This window comes from Protomyctophum bolini (assembly GCF_963924005.1).
Source record: "Protomyctophum bolini genome assembly, chromosome: 7".
In the NCBI taxonomy this organism is placed as follows: Eukaryota; Metazoa; Chordata; class Actinopteri; order Myctophiformes; family Myctophidae; genus Protomyctophum; species Protomyctophum bolini.
Window position 1 is genome coordinate 8,992,609 of NC_137868.1, and position 27,088 is coordinate 9,019,696.

The 27,088-nt window shown below is 44.9% G+C and overlaps 1 protein-coding gene across 1 annotated transcript; it reads right to left on the bottom strand.

Annotated features, from left to right (window-relative positions):
* emc2 (ER membrane protein complex subunit 2) lies at window positions 1-27,088 on the bottom strand. Its single transcript, XM_080767415.1, has 11 exons — window positions 27,030-27,088; window positions 26,232-26,345; window positions 20,914-20,978; window positions 19,705-19,790; window positions 17,809-17,866; window positions 12,956-13,041; window positions 12,617-12,676; window positions 8,894-8,975; window positions 8,520-8,630; window positions 6,547-6,651; window positions 1-997 (listed from the first exon to the last, which is right to left on the bottom strand). The coding sequence occupies exons 1-11, from the start codon at window positions 27,067-27,069 to the stop codon at window positions 911-913; spliced, it is 894 nt and encodes a 297-aa protein (XP_080623541.1). The 5' UTR covers window positions 27,070-27,088; the 3' UTR covers window positions 1-910.

Sequence of the window (27,088 nt, forward strand, 5' to 3'; positions counted from 1 at the left end):
TTTGCAAACAATTCAAACCTTTATTAAGACATTTTGATGGACTGACACAAGAAAAAGAAAAAAAAAGTAGGCTAATTACGATAAAAACGTTTGATTTACAGACAGTGAGGAACCCTTCTTAGAGGAGGTCAGTGCAGACAGGTGGGACCCTAGAGGTTCTCTTCATAAATATAGCTTTTATAAATGTTATGTTATATTTCTCCCATTCACATGTTCACAGCCTTAATGTGGAAACATCTTGGGGACACAGTATGCACCCAAAAATCGGTCCAATCATGCAACTAAACATTTTCATTGGTCGCACCGGTGCACCTTACGTTTAGCAGGTCTGTCAATGTCTGTGTGTGTGTGTGTGTGTGTGTGTGGGGGGGGGGGGGGGTGGAGTGGTTCACCTAAATTATATGCTGGTGCTCCTACAGTACAGTATATGAAAATGTTAGGCACACCAGGGCAACCACCTAAAATGTTAGTCTTGAGCTCTGGGGCAAGGGTCATTTGTTATTAATAGGTATGTCTACTACTAAAATAAGTTCAGTTGCTTCCAGCGTTTCTGGCTCTACACAGGACGTGTAAAAAATTGACCTGTAATTTAGCTCAAAGGGTGTTAGAATCCTCCGAAAATGATCCAATGATCTGTGTTAAATTAACACAGAGGATTGTACAGTGTACCTGGAGATCCAGATGTGTTGGTGAAACTTCACTTTGAGATTTTCCACAGTCTGTGGCTTAGTTAAACCAACAGATATTAACTGGAGTGGATTTGAAATGGTAAGATCCAGCTCCGGTCTCAATGCAAGGCTATAAGAGCTGCCATGTGGCTCTGTGCGTGGCATGTGTGTGTGTGTGTGTGTGTGTGTGTGTGTGTGTGTGTGTAAGGGGAGGGAAGGCAGCATTGTGTGGACAGGGGCATTTAGGACATGGTGATCTGCATGGATTCTAGCATCTCTTCCACAGTCTTCACGGAACATTTGTTCTCCTTCGTCCCACGGCCAGCCAGCTGCATGACAGGGAGGGTGGGAGTGAAAGAAGGAGTGGGGGGTCCGGGTGAGAGAGAGGGAGAGACAGAGGGGCAGAAGGAGAGAGACAGAGGGGCAGAAGGAGAGAGACAGAGGGGCAGAAGGAGAGACACAGAGGGGCAGAGGGAGAGACAGAGGGGCAGAGGGAGAGACACAGAGGGGCAGGGAGAGAAAAAGAGAAGATCAGCTCATTATGTTTCCTCTGCCAACTAGAGGAATGGCGAGCCAAAATCTTGTGAGGGAGTGGGAGTGCGAGTGCGCACAACACACACACACACACACACACACACACACACACACACGCACACAGAGGCCATGATAACCTCCGAGCTCAATCCAATGCTTCACCAAACAGTGCACAAACATCTCTGTCCTATTTGGTTGGACACGCGAGCGTTGTTTATGTGCGCATGTGTGGGACCGGGACTGACAGGACTCGGAGGTGATCAGCACGCTATGGAGCCTCGGGAACAAATAAAACCCTGGGTTCTGTTCACAGGGACACACTGGACCCACGCACGCACACACGCCAAGATCTCCAGATCCTTTAATGAAATGGCAGATCAACAAGCTCAATAACAATGAATTGTGAGCATGTACAGTAGATCAGCTATTTTCACAACCAAAAAGTTTAGAAGCAAAAGAGGAAACCTCTCTCATACACACACCCCCCTTAATCCACGGTCAAAACCAAATGAAGTGTCTGCAAGCTCACAGCGCATGGCACGTTGTTAGCTTGTAGAACACACACACACACACACACAGCGTAATTAAGCCTTATGCAGGGGTGTCCTCTCAGCCTTGAGATCATATGCACAACTTTAGACGCAAAAGTGGTGATGATGGTCTCAAGTACACTTTCCAAAACCATGGGCTAGGGAGTCGGGACCCCATGCAGGGTCACGTCACGTGACATGAAAATACAGTCCCTAAAGACATTGCCAGTCAAAATAACATTAGTCCCTTTTGGGTTGAGTCACGTTGTGGTCGTACATGTTTGCTTTCGCCTTGAAAAGGTTGGGGAGCTCCACATCGAGTGAGTCAAGTCTCTAGTAGCCACAGGCATTAAGGCCTTAATTTATTTTACATGATATTTTTTATTTCTTGAGTTTAACCCCCAATTTAGAAAACACACTGTCATCATGCGGTATTTCCTCTTGACCAGCCTGTCATTTCAAAGGTGTCCGTGGTGACAGCGGTCAAGTGAGAGAACACAACAAACAAATGAAAGCAATGTCTGGTTTATACTAGTCGTGTGACAGTGGTCTGTACCAAAAATAGCCGCTCTACAAGCTAACAACGTGCGATGCGCTGTGGGTACATCTTCGCCTATAAACATGCCCAAAATAGGGACGCTTACAGTAGGTTGAAAGAGGTCAACAGGCACTGTCTCTCTAAACAAAGGTTGCGCAACCGTAAGCCTAACTGGAGATATCTACATCTGGCTGAAGGCGCGTACAACGTCAACCCCCTGTCAGAGATCACCATTTGGGCACATGGACAGAAGCATCACAACCATCGTCATACTGGGGCCGCCACTAGGAGGTTAGGCAAGCAACATCTGCCGCCGTGTGTGGGTCCATGGAGCAGCTTGCGCAGATGTGTCGGCAAACAGACAAGCGCTGAGCTGTGCTGAGCAGAGCAAGGATCGTGGGCCCCTTTCAATTAAATCATTATGAAAACACCATTACCCTGACTCAAACACAGGCAGGGGATAATGTTTCAGCGGCATGGCACTGCTGGCTCTGGACGGAGGAGCACATTCTGCATGTCCTCTGAGGTGAGAGATGAGCCCCTTGAGAGAAGAGTATACACACACACACACAAACCCGCGCACGCTCGCACAGACAGCAGCAGGAGTCTGCACGTGCACTTACACAGCAGTACCACACGCATGCACGCATGCACGTACGCACACACAAAATGGCTGAAATGATTCCAGCCTGCTGCCCACACGGAGACCATCCTCACTTCTTTTCCAAAACCGCACATCTACATTCTACAAGCTTGCGGAATAACAAAGCAAAGTAGAGGACTCCTTAATCCTGTGTTCAAGGTAAAGCAATGGTTTTCATAGGCATTCATATTCACTGTTAAACCAAGCTCCTGCTTGAGCTTACACAGGCACGCATGCACACATACACGCACACACCTAGGATATGCAGCCACTGACTATTAACCTCGCCTGTGCTGTATTTCCATGGCAAAACCTTTTCCCTATTTTTTTTGCCAAACTGCATCTTAGAGAGGGCATTTGGCTAAGGTGGACCATTAGCCAAGTAATTTCCGAGTGTGACTCATCCATCCAGATTTAGCAGTGCGAGTGGGCATGTTTGTGCGTGCGTGCATGCGACGACGTGCGTGTGTGCGTCTGGGTGTGTGAGTCTGCGTGTGTGTGTGTGTGTGCCGGACAAGGAGAGTTACGATGATCAGTGTGTTACGCAGCGCTGGCTAATGTGCCATTACGCCAAGCCTTGCTAGTCAATTATCTCCTGGGCCTGAGGTATGACCGCTGCATTAACTCACACCCGCTCTGCAACAGACCGACAGCTCCGCTCCGCGTGTATTTAGGCTCTGATAACAGATGCATGACGACGGGGGAGAGCCGGTCGGCCGTGACGGGGGAGAAGATAATCAGGGAATCTGGTCACCGGCGTTAGGAGCTACTGTAGGACAGTAGGGCCGCTTTACAGTCCCCATCACCAATTACACCTACTGTACATGTCCAGGCTCCTTTACACGCTAACGGGGGCACCCCAATTACATTACAGCCCCCCCCTCCCTTTTTTTCCCAACAGGACCCTGTTAGTCTTGACCTCTCGCTGACGTCTTGCTCCCAATTGCACTCACCTGCCTACCTTTTCTCACACCGCGGTATGACAATCACCAGGTACGAGGGCTTAATAAAAGTGGACGACTGACACGAGCTACGCTTTAAAGGGCCCATCAATCAGCCAGCACAAGCTCCGCAGCAGCCTGCAGCTGTCTGAAAGAGGCCCACGCCGTCGCTGCCTTTCAAAGGACAAGCAGGCCAATTTACAAGAGGTAGGGAGAGCGGGACAAACACCACAAAAAAACCTATTGAAGGCGACCTTCCTTGCACCTTGTCATTTTGAGACTTCTTTCACACGCAGGGCAAATACACAATACAATATACAATCTACAGTACAGCATGTTCACGTGTGCTTTACACACACACACACGCACGCACGCACGCACACACACACAGGCACGCAAGCATGCACCGAGAGGAGCAGAGGTGAGGTTCCAGTACAACCCCTGCTATTAACAGACAACTTAAACAAACACAAAGGGTTTGGGAGCGGCGCAGAAGCACAGGGGCGGGCCCGCAGGTCACATCCTGTTGCCTGCTAGATGGAGGCGTGACGGGCTGAACGTGTCATCGGCGTCAATCGGGGCTATTTCATTTTACACAAACAAAAATCACTCCAGACGCTTTTTCTTCTCGACACACGCCTCAGAAAAAGGAGAATGTGTGGCAAGAAAGGCGGGAACAGAACAGTGTCCACGCTGGTCTCTCCAGGAGGGGAAGAGAGCACCGAGTGCGGTGAGACGCAGGCTTTAACGGCTCAGCGGGGAGCCCCCTCTCTCAACAGGGAACGCACATGCCGAGTAAGGAACCGCTTAATACGCGTTTAACTGTCAATGCCCAAGTAAGCAATGCATATTGCCCTTATGGCGGTAAAGATTTCTGTTAAATAGGCATTTATGCTCGAGTTGCCGTGGCAACACCATAAACTGTTTTAGTGATACCATCTGAGCTGTGCCTCACTTTTTCCCTCCTACGTGCTCATTTATACACACACACACACACTCACATCTCCCCTTCCTCTCTTTACCTTTTCACCCCTTCTCTACCCTCTCTCTCTCTCCATTCGTTAATCCCTCCATCTCAAACAGATCTTAGACATGTCTCTCTTGCTCCGCTCTAGTCGTGTGCAATTCCTGTGCTGGGAGTATCGGAACAGACAGCCCTGAAGTTCTGACTTCGGGCTCAGAGAAGCTCATGTGTGAACCCAAAAAACTCAATGCGGGCCTTGTGGGCTTAAGTCAACACATTAGCAGTAAATGAACCCAAACAAACTTCGAGAGTCTTGGATCTCGTCTCTGTAAATGGAATAGTGGAGACACTGGGATTCTTCTTACAGGGCTGCCAGTCAAAGGCATCCATCAGGCACAAGTTGGGCATCAGGGGACACTTTGCGGTGGAGATTCCTTGTCATGGCATAAGTCATAGGCGGTGGGTAATAGCAGTACGGCAGGCTAAGCTTTCCCTACATTTTCCGCACAAGATCTGTCTAGCCTATATTGCAGATATTGGTAACATCGATGCCATAAACCTTGAATTCAACTTGTGCTCGGTTGGCCATTTTAATCAATGATATATTTGAGCTGGCTGAGACGTTTCACACATGCCTGTGGCTCTCCCGGAATAGCCTACGATGGTATTATCGCAGCCAGAGTCAGTGGTATTTCACTTGCATTTCATTAATGCAAAACAGAAATAGTGAAATTACATGACGGCTCGAAGCTCAAATCGAGAAAATAACAGGGAAAAACATCTGCAGATGGCATACTGTACAAATACCACCATTTTCTGATCCCTTACTGACTAGTACAATTGTTATTTTTCATATTGGTCATTAATGTTTTCCACACACCCGAGTTCCACGCAGTTTAGAACGGGAACGTTCTAAACATTTCTGCATTAGGGCTGACCCAAAAAAAAATCGATTAATCGACGTTCGTTCCATAAGCACGGGAATCGATCTTGAAATAAAAAATCGATTATTCTAGAAGAAAATAAAGCGGCCCATTTAGGTCCCATGCTTGCGCCGCAGCGCCTCGTGACGCGTCCTCTTTCCCCAAAGGAAGTCAACTGAACAAGTGCAGCTGCAGTCCCAGGAACAATAAATCAAAACGTGTGGTTGCATTTTAAAATACCGTATTTGAATAAAGGTTGTACACGAGAGTGAAAATAACCGCTGGGAAAATCCCTAATTGAGAGAGTGTAGGCAAGCGCACCACAGCAGTATATTCTCAACTATAAATTTGGTAACTGATGTATGCTTGACGAAAGATTATGTTATTGACCAATAATTTGGTAACAGATGTATGCTTTTTAAAACGTTTTATGAATTGGCATGGATTTGGGATTTGTTTGCTGTGGTTAAAAAAACCCAGTTTAAATATGTTTCAAACATTGTGGATTTGTGAAGCAAGAAGATTATGTTATTGAGTCATAAGGCTTTGTTTGCTGAAGTTAGATTTGGTTCAAAAATCTTATAAAATGTAGTGGTTTGTGAAGAATGAATATCATGTTATTGACCACTAATATAAGCCTTTGTTTTATATAATTGAGTTAACTTTCGGGTTGACCTAACAAAATGATGTCATCACGGTAACACTATAGACTATAGGGACAAAATGAGAACAAGAAGGTAAAATGCAGGCGAGGTACACGTTGTAAATCAAAGGCACTGCACCTCCAAAGCATGTAATGACTCACCTTATAGGCTTTGTTTATTTGATTGGAGGCCCAGGCAGCATACTTAATGTTGTCCTTCTTCACCTTGGCACCGACTTTAGGACTGGCAGCAATATGGCTCGCAGACTAGAGGAGAGGAGAGAGAGAGAAGCTGCTACATCAGAACTTGGTGAAAGTGCAATAAAAGCGTAATTGAGATGAATGTTCAACCACCCAACCAATCTACCACTCCACCAGTCATTGCGGTATAGGATTGAGAAGGAGAAGAGAGAAAGAAAAAAAAAAGTTTGGCCTGATGACACAGGAGAAATTGTTTATGAGGAGGAAAAAGTGAGTGTTTTAAGGCCCCATACGTAAAAACCTCCCTTCGTCAGTGTGAAGCTTCACTTAATATTCCTTAACTTCTCCAACACCAGCTATTCGAGGGTGATGAAAGGACCTCGCCATGTCTTCGAAAAAGCCCGCGTGCAGCTTTCGGGAGCGCCATGTGAATCATGCGCTCCGCCTGCCCTCGACAGCTCCCCTCGGGAACCACAAATCCCATGTCTTTCCCATGTTCCTGCCATCATCTCCACACTGCAAAACCCCAGAGCGCTTACCCCGGCCTGTACTTCAAAGGCCTCCCTGCCGACGTGCTGAAATTTTAACTACACACCAATCAACCTGGCCCTGTTTTTCTATAAAACAGTTTGGCTTCTGGATTATTACTTTTTTTGGTAAGCATTTTCTTCTTTTTCTAAAAACTTGAGGAAAACCTCAGTATGTCAACCAAGACGACGGGCTGTCCCTGAACACAAACTTGCACGTGCCATTGTGAAGGGGAATCCCTGCAAGTGTTGTAGCTACTAGCTAACCCGCATCCCAACTGTGGTCAGTGATGCCAGGTGGCTGTTAGACAGCAAGGAGCTGACTGTACACTGTACAGTACAGTACCGTACCGGAAGCTCTCTGTCTGAAGAGCTGGGAACATCACTGCCGGCCGTCAGGAGGACACCTCGAAAAGGGTTTCCTGCCCCGCCGCTGAACTCTCCGCACCTGCGGAAGCTCTTGACCGCTGAGACTAGCTGACAAATCTATGCAATAATGTACTCACACGCAGCTCTGAGTGATGGAGATCAAACCTCCACCTGAATGCTTCCATCAGGGAGCCGAGTGTCAGCGGACGACTTGTCAGGAAACGCCACGGCGCCTGCACTGTGTCCCAAAGAACTTTGAGAGGGAACAGAGCTTAAAATGTCTATTTGACCCCGCCCAGATCCTCCTGCACGACACAGAAGACACAGGCCCCTCTCCTGCTACGAGGTGTTTGGACTACCTGAGGAACCCCAGTGACCGACGGGGCGGACGGAGGAAACACTGGGGCTCTCTGTGTTGGACCCACTTCCCCTCGGGCCGTCTCTCTCTCCGCCACACCCTTCATTCCCCGCCTCGCTCCGTTTGTGTTCTTATGTCAGGACTCACTTACATATGATGCATTGGCGCTAATGGACAACATCCTGTTTAAACAAACACACAGATGAAAGGACCGTCGCCGGGCGCTGACGAGAGGGAAAAAGGGAAAAAGGATCGAAAACGACAACCGGCTGGTTCGCTCGTTGCTGAAAGGAGGCTCGCGGCGCTAGAGTCCCTTTCTCTGTCTCGCACTCCTTTGCTCCGTGCTTATTTATTTTACTCATAAACATAGAAAAGGTCCCTACCAAAGGGGTATTATTACTAGAAAATACAGAGTTCCAAGGGGCAGACTTTTCCGAGACTGGGGATCACCGCCTGAGTCAGCAGTTGAGTTGACCTGTCTGCGAGCCCCTTCTCTTCACTCTCTCTGTCTCACAGACACAGTCCTACTGTATAGGCTCAGTCCACACACACTCAGTAGCAGGCCTCAACATTGACAAACCACAGAACGAAGGGGAAAAAAGGCTCCACTGTGGTGTCACCACTTTCTCTCTCTAATCCCCCCCTCCTCTCTCTCTCTTTTCATGCGAGGCGATACTCACCATGTATAGACCAAACAACGCCCTCATGTTTCTGTTGTTCAGCCTCAACGCCTGGGCGAAATACTTCCTGGACAGGTCCAGGTTCTCCAGCCCCCCCTGGGTGTACTTCACCTGCGTGACACACAAGCATCAAACACACGGCAGAGTGAACACGGTATACCGAGGGGACCACAGCATGGCATCCTGAGAGTACGCATGACAAGTCGTGTAAACCTTTCCCCGCCCGTGAGCTGGCGTTCAGTGACGTCAAGCACGGGGTCATTGCTCCTGGGTCAAAGCAAGGGGAACCGTCCACACAGAGGTATCACTTATTCCATCGTAACCCCCCCCCCATCCCGTCCCGCCTGATGACAGACGTGCAGACAGACACCTACCTCAGCATACTGCTCACAGTACAGATGATTGTGAGGATTGGACATCATCAGCTCCTCCAGGCAAAACGCGGCTTTTCCATAGCTGCAGAAATCACGAGAAAGAACACCGTGTGAATTGATGTGTGTGTGCGTGTGTGTGTGTGTGTGTGGATGTGTCATCTTTGAGCTACAGCATGGTATAAAAGCAATTGTGTTCCAACTGTGAAGCAGAAGGTCAACGTGCAAGAATAATGATGTAGGTTACAATTTTTGAGCGGTGAGCTATGGCATTTGTGGTTCGGTTTGTAACTGGGCCTACAGATCTGTGAAGATCCGCTGTGTAACATTAAGCACATTTACAGGCTTATGGTAAGGTTTCACGGTTCAGACAGTTGGCACGAGGAAACGGCCCATGGAGTATGGTGAATCCCTCTCCTTTGGGGACGCTGGGGAGGGACAGCCCAGGAGCAGACAGTCAGGATCAATCTTGTCTGTCTGTGTGTTGTTCAGCCTTTAATGTGTAGTTAACTACCTTCCTGAGGTCAGCACTACAGCAAGAGCTGGCACCCTTTGCCCAATACTCAATGATGAGATCACTTCTCAGCAGACTGCTGAGCTGTTGACCTCACGCTAATCCACTGCCACTCAGCTTCTAATACACGCTTTCCCCATCGGGGTACCAGTCCAAGATACATCACTAAGTAATACGATGTCATGGACTTCTGTTTGTATACCTAACAAACTGAGCATGATGCAGGAAGACACAGGCTGATGCAGCAAAACCGGAGCCGCACAACTGAGGAAGTCACTTTCCATCAAAAGGCCTCAGCCCATCGTTGAGAGCGTTCTCCACAACAGTGGTTTTCAAACTTTTTGTCCACAGAATGACAAAGGAAAAGTCAAATCTCAAGGCACACCTGTATTATAGCACGTGGCATCACTCTGTAAAATGTATTTGTTTTTACTAATCCTATGTTAACAAAAAAATATTTTTTTTTGAGGGGCGCTAGTCTCATATTTGCCATTGACAGTGAAAGGAGAATTAGGTCAAATGTCCGCCAAATATGACGTACATTTGTGGCACAAATGAAAGTAATTGTAGACGAGCAAATCGGCTAACCAATCACATAAATTCAGTTGTTCATGAGATGATGTATGATGATAAGAGCGCCCCCTCACTTCACACGGGTGCCAGGTTAATAAGGGCATTTCATTTGACCTCTATATTCACAAATGTGCATTACGTATTGATATATACGGGTAGTAGTAAATTAAAATAACTATTCATAGCGTTTTGTATAGTTGCATATCGTCCAATAATAATGCGTGGTCGTCACACCTGGACCAGTTTGGGAGCCACTGCTATGCAACCAAACCTCCCACCACTTTAGTCAGCAGCACTTTTGTAAGTTTAAGCGATTATGTCTCAAACATTGCAGCTGTGCGAGGCCGTACGTGATCCTGCACTAACTTTATCAGTAGAAGAAAAAACTAAAGCGGCGCTTGTGGCAGCAGGCTTCTGAACTACAGTAGATAGGGATGCTAATCTATAGTAATTTCACTGGCTGCGAGGGAAGGGGAGGAAATGCTATGACGCAAGCGGGATGTTTTCGCGGCGAGCGAGTGGACCAAATACAGACTTGACATGATAATATTGAGAGTGACTTTTTTTTAACCTTTTCGTAAGACATTGATGGCATTGGAAGGTGGGGAGAGAGAGAGAGAAAGAGAGAGAGAGAGAGAGAGGGGGGGGGAGGGGGAGAGAGAGAGAAATAAAAGAGAGGGTGGGTGGACGGGGCGACGGAGATCAGGGCATTCGGTTGGGAGCTGCTTACAATTACCACTTCCTCCCCATAAAGACTTTCAGATGTGCTTGTGTGATGGCCCCAGCCCAGCAGCCAAAGAGTCCTTCACCAGGACCAGAACCCTACCTACCACCAAGCCCCTCTTATATAACCCCACTAATCTCTGGGCATCCTCCTTGCATCTACTACAGCGGGTCTTAAAACAAATTGGGTTTGTATATCTATCATCTATTCTGTGTGCGTGACACCAGCACTAAGTAGAACAGGACCTTAACAGTCATTTAATTTCAAGGTTTCCCCCACAATTCCCCTATTATTATTATTAGTAGTAGTAGTAGTAGTAGTAGTAGTAGTAGTATGTATGCATTATTTGTTTTTCTTAAGTGTGAATGGACACATTTTTTATATCTTGAAACATTTTCCCACATTTTCCCCCGTGGGCCACTGGTTGAGAAACAGTGGTCTATCCAAAACCAATGCCAATGCTAGCTAGCTGATGTTCACATCAGACAGCAACAATCAAACTTGTTTCTTTTGGAGTCCAGCGAAGCCGTCAGTAGCGGCTTTCCGTATTTCAATACCACATTCGGACTATTTGAGGCAGAAATGGCTTCAAAATGGGCAAACGTGCATATGAACAGAATTATGACTATTTATTCTGCAATCTTGAATGACCAGTCCAATTTACTGGAATAGACACATAAACCAAAGTTCGTGAATAAACGATTTCAGACCCATGCGTCTCAGCGAGTCGACACAATGACGGACGAGAGACAAAAACAATCTCCGGGATGACTAAACACCGCTGGCGTGAGGATTATTTTAAAAGTGTCGACTTAGAGGCTATTAATTACAGTCATATTGTGTTAGCACCGATGCCTGCCGCAGCTCCAACAATGGCTGCCCAGAAAAAGAGCGGTTTGTTTATTTTTAGCTCCCAGGGCGCTGCACAGGCAGGGAGGAGTTTATTTCTCCTCTCTCCCTCACTTCTCCATCAGCCTCTATTTTCTCTGGGGGGGGGGGGGGGGGGGAGAAAAAGTGCCACCACCTTCTCCTGGGAATTCTTCAGGAGCCTCTCTCTCTCCGTTTCCCTCTCTACATGGAAAAAAAAGAGGTGATAATGCCATGCTCTCCGGAAGAGGAGGAGGAGGGGAAAGGGAGTTTGCAACCCAAAATAAAGAAAAGAAAGAAAAGGAATTGACACGCCTGTAGATAAGGCGCTGTGGGAGTGAATGGTGTGATATTAGAAGCACAGACTAAGCTGGGAGATAATCCGCTCACCCCTGGATTTCCTCTGGCTACTACAGCAATAAAGCCTTTCAGACAAAAGCGAGAAATATCCAATAAGTAGCCTTCTCTCTCGCTCTAAACATTCCTGCTGCTACTGCCCCTGTACTGTGGTGACCATAGAGCAAGCATGCACGTGCGTGCGTGCGTACACACACACACACGGAACCACGGCTGCGCTAAAGATGCCGCTCTACTGAGCTCTAAGCTCCAGACAATTAAGGGGAGATAAAAGGTGACACAAACAAACTTATTATTATTTTCTTTTCTTACAATGTTCTCGTCTAGGCTGACGATTCTCCCAGGCAACAGAGATATCAGTGGGAGGGGGGAAAGTCCTTTTCTCCCGACCCCGTAGGAGACGGGGCTTAGGGCCGAAATCCTATTAGAACTACTCTCTATGTAACAAACATGGACAGGGCTCCATTCAGAAACCTGGCTGAGTTAGGGCACTGCACCACCTTCCATTGTGGCCAGCAAAACAGCCCTCTGGAGATCAAGCCATCAGCCTGATTCAGGCCCGTTAAAACTGACGGATACCTCTGAGAATATGGTTAAGAGTAACTGCCTGGCGTGACTCGCAGTCTGAGGCTAAAATCTGTCATCGGCAAATAGGATGATGTGTGACTTAAATAGTACAAAATGTGATTACTCATGCTCGTTGATGTACAGTTCTGACAGCTCGTGCCAAGCTTCCTGGTCCCCGACAAACCTGCAAAAGACAAAAGCACAGTTTGGCTCTTGAACACAGTACAAAATGCGCGGTATAGTAGTTAAAAGTGCCATTATATTAGTTTAAAACATCAGACAAAAGACAAAATATTGGCATAACTGATGGTACTCTGTGCTATAACTGATTATCACTGAAGGTGGGAAAGAATGAATGCTGGCTTTTGGAACAGGTTGTCCCGGCTCAATTGAATGCAAACCCTCTTTTAATTAAAATAGCCATGGGAGGCGGTGTTCCCAAAGCCCCATGTAAAACACTCACTGCTCCAGATACTCGTTGAGCTCTCGGATGGCTTCGGCGCTCTTCCCCTGGGCCTTCAGAATGGAGATCTTGCGCTTCCTCGCCGCCTGCGGAGCAAGTATCAACAGAGGATTAGTCTCAGCTGCTCAAGTGTTTGTCTTGTTTGGGGGGTGGGGGGGTGGTGAGAGGGTCGAGGGGCTACTGGATTTGCGGAGGGTTCAGGTGGAATTTGGTAAATTTGGAGGATGCTGGGGGGATTTTCACAGCCACTGGCCTGGCCTTTCCCCCCCCCTTGTCCAGGCATGGGGTACGAAACCGCAAAAACATTTATAAAAACATAACGGGATTAATCTGCACTTTTGCTGATGAGCTCAAACGTGAACGCCGTCAGTGACATCCAGTTTATTGTTATTGACTTTGGGGGGGCTTAGAATGCGTACACGACGACGAGCACGTCATTATAGATCGTTAATGGTCACTTCCAGCAGGAGCGCCGCAAAGAGATGGACACGTATGAGTCAGTGTAGGGGAGAGCTAAGATAAAGTGGTGAGTCATCCATCGCTCATCTAAGTGGGGAAAATAACGTACTACACCAAACCCCTATGCCTGCCTGCCTGCCTGCCCGGCATGTATGTTAAGTAGCACACAAGCCCAACTTACATCAGCTTAAAATTGCTTTCCGTTTCGTTTTGATGTCGAAGTGACCTTAAAGTGGATTAGATTCTCATCAATCTGAAGCAGAAAGTATTACGCCTGCTCCTTCGACTTTTCCAGGCTTTTCCTCATTTGTCTTTTTTTTTTTCAGGCTTCTCTCCCCCCGGTAGGGAGTGAAGAACCTAGGAGAGGATGCGGCTGCTCCATTAGCACAGTGCACTGCCCCTGCCACAGCCCATCTTATTTATGGACTGGCACTTGATTGAGTGGGGCTTCCTCTCTCCCACACTCATAACCAAAGCCACCGAGGGCTGTGCCATGAGTCACGTCTGGGGGGCTGTAAATCCGGGACTCCTCTGACACCGCCGTCACAAGAAATCCACTTATCCATCACGCTGGGACAGCGACCTGCAGCAGCACTGCGGCCTGGCCACATCACAACACTGAGAAGGGGGGGGGGGGTTTGGGGGCAATGCAACACGTACGCACTTTACTGGGAAACTTGCACAAGCAAGGATGAAGCAAACATTCTGCTAATGCTAACGGGATTTCTAACATTAACAATTACCACGCTGTGCCTTGTTCCAAAATAAACAGAATCTGCAGTTAAGAAACTGGTGTGGTGTCGCGTATATATTCTGGTGTCAGGGTGGGCTACAACACACGCAATGCAACAGATGCCATTTCAGAAGACATTCAAAATGTTATGAATCTCACAAAGCACTGGGGAGCAGCAGGAGGTCAAACCGTTATTTCCTCTTTTCTCTCGCCTGCTTATGAAAACATACGGTCTCCTTCAGAAGATCGCACCGTTTTACATGGGAGCGTATCCCGCCGGGACTTGACGCTGTATGAGATTCTGGAATTTATACTCAGTATTTTTCTAAATTACAAGCATGTGGGGTTCTTTCCTCATCCAATACCAAAACGGGGGAGGTAAAAGGTTTAGACAAGCACTGCAGCAGTGTTCAATGGAAGTCTTGTGCACACCCCCACCCACCTCTCTCTCCCGACCATTTCTTTTTGTTCCAGATAAAGAACCACTTGGGGCTCAAAGGAACATATGGAAGTTGGTAGCCTGGAGAGTCATACGGCACTTTATTAAACGAGGAGCAATTCCAAACCGCTCCTCTCGCACTCTCCCTCCCCTCTCTCTCTCTCCTCCTTTCTCTAACTAATGATCCAGAAAAACCTGGCAGTGGGTCTGATCCCTCTGTTGTCATGATTCTTTTTTAATTAGCGTTCAGAGGAGCCCTCAAGAGTGAGGACTGGATTATTTACATCACCCCTGGCTCTCTGCTGCGACCTACCGCAACCTGGCTTTAAAGCACGACCCATCGTAACCAGGCCCACGACCGAGACACCTAGCACACTGGGACCTACCGCAACCTGGCTTTAAAGTTTAAAGCACGACCCATCGTAATCAGGCCCACGACCGAGACACCTAGCACACTGGGACCTACCGCAACCTGGCTTTAAAGTTTAAAGCACGACCCATCGTAATCAGGCCCACGACCGAGACACCTAGCACACTGGGACCTACCGCAACCTGGCTTTAAAGTTTAAAGCACGACCCATCGTAATCAGGCCCACGACCGAGACACCTAGCACACTGGGACCTACCGCAACCTGGCTTTAAAGTTTAAAGCACGACGCATCGTAACCAGGCCCACGACCGAGAGAGAGAGTCAAGACCACGGTAAAGAGACAAAGAGATGCAGAGATAGAAGTGGACACACACAGAGAGAGAGAGAGAGAGAGAGAGAGAGAGAGAGAGAGAGAGAGAGCGAGAGAGAAGATTTTATTCAGATGTCTTTGGTGTTTTGGAATCATTGCCATATTACTCAATATGCTCACCACTGCATGATGCATGAAACAATCTAAAATAGCAGTCTACAGAGGATCCAGTGTTGCGATGAAATCCGAGTGCACTTGACCTCTGCAAACACTATCTTGTCCTGAAACTGCAACAGGCTATAATTGTAGGTCAACCTCAGGATTCTATGCACGACCTCAATGGCTTCTTCTAGAAATACTTGCTTTTTATATAAACCAATTAGGATGAAATGAGGGGGTTAGAATGATGCACACTGGGTGATGGAGTCAGAAGCATGCTAAATAAATAATCTGCTACCCCCTTGTATGCAAATGTTGTGGACACCACATAATCCACAGTACTCAAAAATAAGTCATAAACTGGGGGGAAAAAATGCGTTTACGCAAGCAGATGAGAATTTAGCCAGATCATTGCTGTAGGTATTGGAACATAGCGAGAGATGGAAGGGCTAAGAGTTCGAAACATTTTTTGGACACCGCCATGGCAGAGAAACCTTGAGCAATTTTTGTTGATTCAACAATTTTGGTTAATGGGTACCACATCTATTCCACAGCCTGCAATTACAACAGCTCAGTTTCCAATCTCTGCTCCGCATGCTGGGATGCCTCGCAAGTCCTCCCCGTGGTCGGCCAATTTTCCGCCATTTCTCAGGCCCATCCTCACCCCGCAATCTGAAGAACATGGTGGAGAACATGCTGGGGTGGAGATAGGCCTCACTCAAGCCTCAGACAGGTGACCTAGATGATGTCACCGTCTGCCTAGTGCCACACCCTCTCTGCCTTGCCACATCCATGCAGGCCAGGATGGGGATTGTGGGAAAATAAAAAAAGTTGTTGAGTTGACAGCGCAGGGATAGAGGACCTATTTGTCTATTTTTGTTCCATTCCCACCCCTGAGGTTTGACTGACAGCCCCCATGGTCTCATCATGGGCAACAGTGGTAGGTAGCGTTCAACAGGAAATGGACCCGTCCCTTTTCCGTGACATCCCATAGGATTTGTGCCATGGGCTGGGTGGTGCCCTTCATTCCCATAGGGTGGAGGATCAAATACCATATGATTCTTCACGGCCGATTCCATTAACTAATTAAGCCTCTGCAAAACTCTGCAAGTTTGGTTTTTGAGTTTCATTGGATTGGCTGTATCAGGCTTAAATATATATATATATATATATATATATATATATATATATATATATATATATATATATATTCATCCGACGTTGTTGGTTTTTGTTTTGTAAAACTATTATCAGAATCGCTGTCTTCCGAGAAAATAACATCCACTTTAATGAACACCTGAGGCTATCAAGCACATGAAAAATAAATAATAATAAAAAAAGAAACTATAGCCCTTGTTTTAAAGACTGAATGACGAATCGGACTGGTCAGTTCTAACAGCAACAAGGAGGCAAAAACTAAACAGATGGACAAGACAAAGTGAAGGTGAGAGTGAGACCTTGCATGGGAGGGAAGTTGCGGGGCAGCAGCTGTTGCTCCCAAGAGGGCAAGCAAGATAAAGACTGTGTGTGTTTGGGGGTGGGGGGGTGGGGGTCTTTCACGCTGCATCGTAGTGAAATCTGTGTTTATTGATTTTGTCATCAGAGAACAATGCCTATCCCTAGTAGCATTTTGCCAACAAGAGAAAATGTTTAGTCTAAAATGTTTAGCATAGCAAGTCCATGTGTGAAAGAGTAGAGCAACTTCCTGGATGTCTTTTGGGGCCGGGTGGGCAGGGAGGGCACTGCCAAAATAAATAGCTTCATGGTTTCTTTTGAAAAACACTTTAAAAACATGTATTTTCTTGCGAGGCCACATGTCCTTATGGAAACAATTAACAGCAGGTATACGTTAGGTTTCTGGGTCGGTAGCGTGTGCTTGCATAGACATGCTTCTGGAAGACATCAAATAGAAGTTGAGAAGCGATAGGGCAGTTTCTATGTAGAAGGGCCACATCCACAAGGCTGTTTCACCTGCTTAATGCAAAGTAGGCTTTGCACCTCAAGTCAGTAATAGAGGAGGCAGGACAGGAGCATGGCCCTGCTCATTTAGAAAGGGTGCGGGTGGGGGTGGGGGTATGAATTGACTGGTAAATCACAGTCTTCAAAGGCCAGACTCTTATTTATGCTTTAGCTCCACCAAACATGTCTACCGCTCACTAAATCCATGAATCACCCCCCCTCCCCTGAACACTTGTCAGTGGTGTGGGTGAGAGACTGATCAGCAGTGTGGTTGAGGTCAGAGAAGGCCAAGGGGAGTTTAACTTAGCAAACTCACACCGCTAACACCAAAGTGCCTCAGCAGATTTAGAGCCCCCTCCAAAAAACCTTGAGACCACAAAGTGAAACAAAGTAGGAACCTAAGAACTTCTCCTCTCCTCCTTACCGTGTTGGTGGGGTCGTCCTGGAGGATTGCGTCATAGTACTTGTTGGCCTCGTCGTACCTTCAGAGACAGAAAGAAAAAGGGAGGGGGAGGAAGTTAAGAAAGAAAACAGAGTTTGTTTTGTTTTTTTTTAACGACTCACACGATCTCATGAGTCGGGTAAAATTAGGTGGTGGGGAAATCAAACGAGAGTTCAAGGCAATCAAGTTTCTGTATACAGCGTGGCAGGTTTCTGTGATTACATTACGGAGAGGCCATACGGAAATCAGCAGTGATGTGAAGGATGGAATAAACAGTCGTTAAAGGCAGCGTTGCCGGTCAAACAGTCGAACTTTTGAGAGGGGCTTATATCACTTCACAGTGAGTCATGAAATCAATACAAACAAAGCACCCCGATTCGGAGATTGTACTTCCATTTGATTGCATCCAATTTGATTCACCTTTTAAACAAATCAAATTGCTGCTTTTACATCTATCCAGCACTGCAGCTCAAGTTGTTGGTTCAGTTGCCTTATACTCTTGGTCGATATGGAACCCCCGCCCACACATATGAACCTGATAAGCAGCTACATCCATCCAACGCGCGCCCCGGCCCAAACTGTGTGGGAGAGCCCACATGGATTCTGTTTAAAGAGGAACATTATGAGCTGTAAATATCAAATCATACGGTAAAGAAATATGGGAAATAAGAGGCATGTGCACTTCACTTGTCATGTCAAATCAGGAGCTGATGGATGATTTTGAAACTTTTTTTTTATTGGGGGGGGTGGGGGGGGGCAATCTGCAACGCTGACACTTTAGCAGCCAAAGCCAGGGTTCCATGATCAAAACCTGTCCCGCCCACAACCTACAGACAGAAGCAACCCTGGTTCCGATTAGCGCTGAACAGCCCCACTTCCAGCACCACTCCGTCCCTCACTTCCACTTTATTACTCAGCCACACTCTAGGAGATTTCAGATGGCACCAGGCAACCACTCAATGAGCCACTTTGATTTGCTTTATTTACTTAGGGACCATGGTAGATGTGCATGCATGCGTTTGTCTGTGTGTGTGTGTGTGTGTGTGTGTGTGTGTGTGTGTGTGTGTCTGTGCGTGTGTGTGTGTGTGTGTGTGTGTGTGTGTGTGTGTGTGAGCGTTAGAGTGGGAGGAATAGGCCAGCTTTAGTTGTTTGAAGCTTCGTCATTCAAGTGTAGCTTTGCCTGCTGCCAATTAGGTCCCAGCATGCCGTTTATTTAATCCGACGGTGCCGGAGCAATCGCTCTCAATTATCGCATAAACTCTGACATAACCGATAAACCAGTCAACGTGATCAGGCAGAGGAACGTGAGAGAGGTGGTAAACAGATTAAATTACCCTGACTTCAGCTTGGTAAAAGTAAAAAAATACCCGCTGTTTTTCCTTTCTCTGCCTTTCTTTTTTATGAAGTTGAAAATAAAATGGTCCAGAGAGAGAGAGAGATGTTGATATTGCGGTGACATGTCAATGTTTACAGGGCACACAAGACCTACTCAGACAAAAATAAAACACAACAGGAGAAAGAGCAAGAGTAATAAAGCCAGAGACAGAGAGAGAGAGATAGAAACCAGAGCAGATTGAGGGACCCCCAGAATAACAGTGGGATTCAACCACTTCCTTCCCGGGAATCCCTCTCCCAGGCTAAAGGGCCACAGGGCTACCCAGCATTGAACTCTTCCTCGCTCCTCTCCCCTCGTCTCCAGGAACGGTGGGTGAGCCAACATAAACACACTCCACCGCACATGCACACAGACACACAGACCACCATACCACTTAGGATCTACAAGCAGTCCCTCCCCCTATACCCCCCGAAGTCCAATACGTTAAATATTGAGCTGGCGTTGTTTTTTTGTGCGCTTTTTTTGTCATTACCATTGCTTACCTTTCCAAAGCCTCTAGCCGCATGCCCGATAATCGCTTCACTCTGTGGCTATCTTGAAACTGCTTCCTCAGTTCCTGTAGACAGGTCTGTAAGGATGTGGGCAGAGAAAAGAGCGGTTATGGTTGGCAGTAACTTACCTGGCGTTATGATCCATTAATAACACTTCTCTCTGAGGGAGAGACCCTTAGCAATTGACACAAACAAATCACATACTGTATACAGTGTGGATTCCCAAACAAGGGAGTTGCAAACAAAAACTAAGGCTAAAATTGGATCATCAAGTCAGCACAAAAGCAGCAAAAGAAAGGGAAAATTAAAAAAAAAAAACTAAACAGGCAGTGTTTTCCGTTCATGGGACGCATCATAAAAAAAGTCAACAACGCTGTACTATGCAAAGGATGTAAAAATCGGCAGTTACCACGTTACGCATGTGGGCACCCACAATTCCACCCATACTACTATAAAAAGGCGAGGGAGGATGCTTTCTCCTGCAAGTGTTTTTTATTTTTTTTCCATTTCCCCTCTTCAACAAGGAACTGGAGGCTGTTGTTTCGTACACTCGTGAGAGAGGTGAGGAATGGTTTATCGTCACATTCAGTGTTATCCTGAACGAGATGGAAAGTCTGCACTGTGGTCCGAATCTTTCGCCCTATCCAGCAGCTTATGTCTGGCTCTCCTGTTTTCTCTGGTATGGCAGAAAGGCTGGCAGCCAGGCAAAAAGACATTTAACTCTAATGTCATCTGTACTCAGTGACCCCATGATTTCAGTTAGGGGAATTATCAAACACGTGATAAACCATGCAGAATTACAATTTCTATTTTCACAGTGCTTTTTTTCTATGTAGACCTGACCATTTTCAGACGGACAAACATTCCTAAATGTGATGTCAAAAACATCCCATAAAACTCTGGGATGGCAAATGAATCCCTTGGGGGGGAAAAGGCAGTTGAACTTCATAAACGAGGGCCAAGCTAAGCTAACACTTGAGGCGTGCTTCAACAGTCATTTTGTACACCCTCTTATTCCAACACTCAGCAGATTGTTTTTCCAAAGTACAGACAGAGTAATACTTTTTGGCCAAATAAAAATCATATTCACACATTTGGCACGATGGGCTGCAAAGTAGCAATGGACCAATGGTTACGAGAAAGTGAGCGATGGCTTTTCGGGCTGTAGGGTGTGGGAGGCAGATGTTAGCAGGAACTCACCAAAGCCAAATCATCCCGACTGCAGTCCAGCGCAGCAATCATCACCTGCTCATAAATAATCCATACTGGGCAAAACAGACAGAGACAAAGAGGTTTTAGAGAGAGACACTTTAATACCCTTCCCACTCAAGAGCCCTGGTATAGCACTGAAAAATGATAAATTGACTTGTACTGTCTTAAGCCGTGACTCAAACATCAGCACAGCGTGTTAGCTTCTCCCACACTGAACTCACAAGTGATTTATTGAAACGGCACCTACACTACACATTTACCATACGTCAGGAGTGTACTCTTCAACGATACATACATATTTCTTAGGCTATACATTATTTATGTTTCGCTTGAGATAAGCATTATCTGGCTAGAAAATATGCTTAGAACTTGATAATATGATAACTAGTACTCTATAAAGGAACATGCTTAGATTGGACTGTGCCAGAGTGAGGTCTGTGCCAGAGTATTTGAAGAAATGTTGAAGTGTGTCGTCATCAACTTAAAAGAAATCTGTCAAGAGACATTTGGCTGAAAATAGTGATATGTTTAAAACACTATGGGTTCAATGGAACCAAAAACCAGAGCAAATTGTGAATTGCAGCATTGCAGATTTTTCCAGTCCATTGCACAGGTTAGCGGCTGTGTAAACAGTTACGCTATTTTACATACCAGAGCAAGCTTGGTCAGCTAATTATGGATGGTGGTTTTAATAAAAATGAATGTTGCAACTGATGTCAAAATATATGTCTGAAGTTATTTAAGTGGCATGCTCTTACCAGTACTGGGAAATAACCGAACAATGTGAATGATCCTAATAATTCTATATTGACACATGATATTTTTAAATGGTACTACTTCTACTTTAAACTAGATCCCATGGACAGTCATGCAAGTGTGGCTCCTGACAGTGAGAAAGAACAAATTGAGCAAATTGACAAAGACAGATATAGCTACAGTAACAGTGTTGATTGAATTGTGTAATTAAAGTGAAGGCCCCTTTAGGTAGAATGTCATAATATATTTTGTTCATATTCACCACAATAAACCTTTGCTACACAGAGCTAATACTTGCCATATCTTCGCCTGAAAGTGTTTTATTAATGTGTCATTAGTCTACTCTAAATATAGTTTCAAAACGTGTTTGGAATTAACAGTGAATATTTACTTCACAAATGTGCATCTGAGGAATGAGGAATTACATGGCTAAGAAGGTCAGTGTCTCGTTACTTTGGCACAAAATTGTGATATTGATTTGTGAATTTTGTTACCCAGTTGTAGCTGGTCATATCAGATTCTGGCCATAACCGATTTCTCAATATATTTATGTCTGCATCATGATGCGTATTTTGACTTTTTTGTGTCACAACACATTATAGAGCAATTTGTCTAGCATAACATTAAAAAAGAAAACTCCCAACACGTCTTTGCAGCGTGTTTTTGGTTTGTTTTGCAGTTGTGTAGCAAGCCATAGTGAGACCCTCCATTGAACATCTGCATCGCTCCTGGAACTCCTGTTTCACTTTGTGGTTAGCAGTAAAAGATTCAATGTTTACTAAAATGTTTATTCCTTCAGCTATCACAATATAACAAAACTAATAGCTTTGGCTGCTGAAGACAATTAATGAGATTAATACTAAATGTCAGAAGTCCATTTCAACAAGCACGCCACACACACCTCTGCCAAATGGACACCCAATACTAATTGAAAAAGAACAATAAAATCCCACTCCAAAAACAAACTGATAGCCTCTGCTAAAACAAACAAATGCCTGGAGTTTTCTTTTGCCTTTTTTATGATTCCAGCTCTTGTTTTGATAATTGCAATCTTGTTTCACAGCCAATTTAAGAGCTGGTTTCAATAAAAAAACCATGGTGTGTTAAATGTTTATCCTCCAGTTTAAGGACTGTATGAATCATAATGTCTGGGGGAAAAGGAGTTTCACTGCGTAATTCAGCAGTACTATAAAGGAAACCTAAACCTTTGATATGTTTATGGTAGGTAAATTGAATCTACATTGCTACAAAAAAAATACAATCGAGTCAGAAGTATTCTGCAAAACAGGCAAAGGGCTTTATAGGGTACTTTATGACTTTCAATCCGGTGGTTTTGCTGTCTTAACCAATAGATCCATTTTTTTTTAATCCGCACAGTGCGTTTATTTTTACTCCTTTTCAAACCATCAGATTTATGAACACTGATAAGGGGCTTACGTTGTTTCAAATGACTGTTTATTTATTTATGGCGAAACGGCACTTGCACTGTCTAGGTCAGTGGTAACCAACCTTTTCAAGCCCAAGAGCCCATTTTATTCCCAATTGTAAGCCAAGATCTACCACTAAAACGTGTTAGAAAAAACACTTGTTTTTTTGCTATTTCTGACAGGCTCAATGCATGTGCACACATCCACACAAAGACTAAAGCTTAAATTAGAATAAATACTTATAGTAAGTTATATTATCAATGTCAAATAATATTAAGACAAATTAGAAATAATTAGTATTAGAAATATTTTGTTTCTCATTTCAATGAATATTCACATTGGCAGATGTTCAAATGACATAGGCATAACATGACCATATATATTTGCACAGATATGGTGACATACTCTCAGGGTCAGCCCACCTTTAATGAGACTGCTGTGACTGAACTTTATCTGCAAGCGTTTTGAAATCATATTTAGTGATTGCCAGTCTGAGGGTGTCATTAAGATGTGAGTCAGTCATACGAGTTCTATTTTCTAGATTCTAGATTTTATTATTTTCATTTGTGAAAAGGCCATTCTCTGCTCACAAGATACCAAAATTCCTTCTCTTTAGCTCTGACCTGCAGGTGACAGTCACTTACTAATCCAATAATCTCCATTTAAATATCTGAAGTTAATGCAAACACATCCTGCATTTTATCGGACAGCAGTTCAATGACAGTAGGCTCAGTAAAGAGGAAAGGAAAGCAGCTACTTGACTCATGCGTTGTACTTCAACAAGTTTTCATATTTCATATTTTTTGCTCTATGTGTGCATGTGTACATAATTCAAACTGTAGCGTTGATTATTGTCACGGACAGAAGTCATTCTTTCCCTTTGCATATGCCCTGGAGTGCACTCGCCTATTAGTTTGCATTGCAGACTGGTATATTCAGTATATTTTTCTCATTTTTATATTTTTGTTGTTGCTGCGCAGCAGTTGAGGAGAACGCAACTATGCATTCCTTTAAGCAACACAACTTCTGCAGCTGCATCCATATGTTTAGAATTTGCATCAATGATCAAATCCCAATAATAAAAAATATAACAACGAACAACGAAAACTGAAGTAGCAGCGGCGCTATCGGCTAGTAGTCCCAACTCTGTGTCTGCAGCCTGTCACGAGCCCGTAATGAACGCACGTTGTTCCGTATTTTAATGTCGGGTCGGAGAATAAATACAGTATGAATGACGGCGGGATTTATTTGACAACTCTGTCCTGCTTTCTTCACGAGAAGAGAAGAGCGCTCACAGCTGCTAATATGGTAGCAGCCATTGGCTCATGATACGAGCACACAACCAATGGGACAGATCATTCAGTGTTGCTAAGATACCACCACCCCACCACACACGCACACACACCCTTGGACGATGGGGTCTATTCTCAAACTCAGAGCCACAGCGCTCTGCTCAAAATTAATTTGCATGTGACGAGCGGCACTGACATTATTCCAATGGGTCTGTCTGACACTTCGCGATCGACTGGAAACGTTCCCGCGAGCTACCAGTAGATCGCGAACCCCCGGTTGGTTACCCCTGGTCTAGGTGGTAACCAAACCCAGAGAAATTATGTTGCATCAATCAAAACCACATTGAAACTGTGGAAAACGGGAGTCAATGCAAGTGGGAGATTAACCTCTTAACCCATTCTGACCGGGCACCCATTTTGGTGTTGGCATCATGTTATGCTTTAGCTATTGAAAAATAGCAGATCTACAAGCTCATATCGCGCCACCGAGTGGCGCGATACGAGCTTGTAGGTCTGCTATTTTTTGAAAAATCGAAGAGCGACTGACATTTTTAGAATCTGATCTCAGGTCAGAATGGGTTAATCAGACCAGTGTGTTGTCCAGTGGAAACCTCGTATGAATCTGATCTCAGGTCAGAATGGGTTAAGCCGCTTTATACTATATTGTCATAAGGTCCTACAAGCTGATGATTCACAAAGTGACAAGTTGTGAGTTTGTAGATTGCCTATTTTCCGCTATTAAAGTCTTTGGATCATTTATTCAATCCCTTTTGTCTGTCATCTCAAGAAGTGGTTGTATTTGACTAAAAATCTAATAAAACGAATTTGAAAAGATTTGGGAAAAGGTTGGCCTATATGACATGCCCAAAATAAGGACGTATGAGTGGATGTGGTTAAAGAGGCTTTACAAACGTTAAGTTATGAATTTTGCCTAGCGCTGTGTAAACCTATATGAAAACATTTCAGGAGAAATAACATGAGTCAGACTGAAGAGATGCCTACTCACACATACATGGATACACACACGTATAATCATCCACTCCACTTGCACCTTGTCTTTGTTTCCATTCCTTGTTTTCCAAGTTCCAACCATGATCATTTTACCTCACGTCACGTAATTATATGTTATGTTATGTCCATGTCTGACTTACGTTTGCAAACGCTGTGTTTCTATCCATGTCTTTGACAGAAAAACATAACAAAAGGGACTCTATGTTACTTACAAATTATTTGTAATAAAATAATAATAATAACCCAGAGGCTCCGTCTTAAGAAAAACAAGTTAATCACAGATAAAAATCCAATGTGCTTTTATTTAAGTAGGGCAACCGCGAACTGAAAAGCCAAGCACCGTTACTGGGGTTTATCCAACAAAAAGAACAGCAAGATCGAATGCATCTGGGCCCACAGTGGATAACATTGGCCTGTTCTTCTAAGCTTTCCAAAAAGAATATTCAGTGCTGCTGAACTTATTAGATTAGATTGTGAACATAAGTGAGGGCTATGTTGTTCTTCATTAATATGATGATGTGCCATCATATTTTCATCAAAGAGACAGCGAGAAGCCTAACTCGTGGACCAGCGACCAAACCAAATAGAATGTTTTCCATGGCATTTAGAGGGGCTTGTGAAGAAAACCCACCTCTTCATAATTTCCTGTATTTTTTAACATTTTGTCTGTATTGGCAGTGATGTACTGTGCATGTCGGTGGAACAGAATGTAACAAAACAGAGAGCAAACTGTATGAATCTGGGTATTCAGACTTTTGAAACTATCATGTTCTGTGGTCATTTGAAATCTGACAGGTTGATATCCTTTAGCCACACTTACTGTCATCCCCAAGTTTAGATCCATGTTCACCGATCAGCTCCTCGCCAACTTCCACAATCTGCTCACTATTTCTGCAGTTATCTTCTCTCCACTTCCGCAGCTTGTCTCTCATCTCTGTCAACAAAACAATGAAGCGGTAAGAGCAGCTTATTTGTATTATTAGGTTAATGTGTGTTGCAGTAGGCTAATCGACATTCTATTCTTCCATGTGTTTGAGCAATGCTTTCGTGTCTAGACCTTTTCACTGCAATATTTTAGCAATCTCATGACGAGATGAGATGTGACGCGAGTGATTTGAAAGTCCCATTGAAAAACAAATGAACAGAACGTGTCAGTGTAGTTTTCAAGCCAACGTTTAACGCCGGTGTGGTAGGATCGTAACGTTAGATGTGTAAAGAAAATTATTACAGTTCCGAGGTCTTTCTTTGACGAGACCACACGGCGCTGCAAAAGCCAAGGTCCCATTTATATTGCTAGAACTAACGCGATCGCGTTATAATCTCATGTCGACAGAAGTCAGATGGGTATTTGTTCGGTCGGACACACAGAATCAACCTAGATATTCACATTTAAAACTCGGTAGATGATGATAAGGTAACGTTAGCTTAGCCTAATTATCCCCCCACTAGCTAAGCTTTGCTAGCTTGTCTAGCTAATAATGTCAGTCAGAGATGTTTAGCCATGGCATTTCACACAAGTCAAACACCCGGACGACATTCAGTTAGACGCGGATTTTCGGTGACATGAATGAGAAAATCACGCTGTGCTGTCAGTTATTTTAAGGGTTTTTTTGTTTACCTTCCCAGCCCACATCGTACATTTCTGATACCGACGCCATCTTTCTTTCTCATTGACAA

Coding starts and splice junctions, on each gene's coding strand:
- emc2 (XM_080767415.1), bottom strand. CDS start 27,069: ATGGCGTCGGTATCAGAAATGTACGATGTGGGCTGGGAAG. Junction 19,791..20,913: donor GTCGGGATGATTTGGCTTTG/GTGAGTTCCTGC, acceptor ACATCCTTACAG/ACCTGTCTACAGGAACTGAG. Junction 8,976..12,616: donor CTGTACATCAACGAGCATGA/GTAATCACATTT, acceptor TGATTTCTGCAG/CTATGGAAAAGCCGCGTTTT.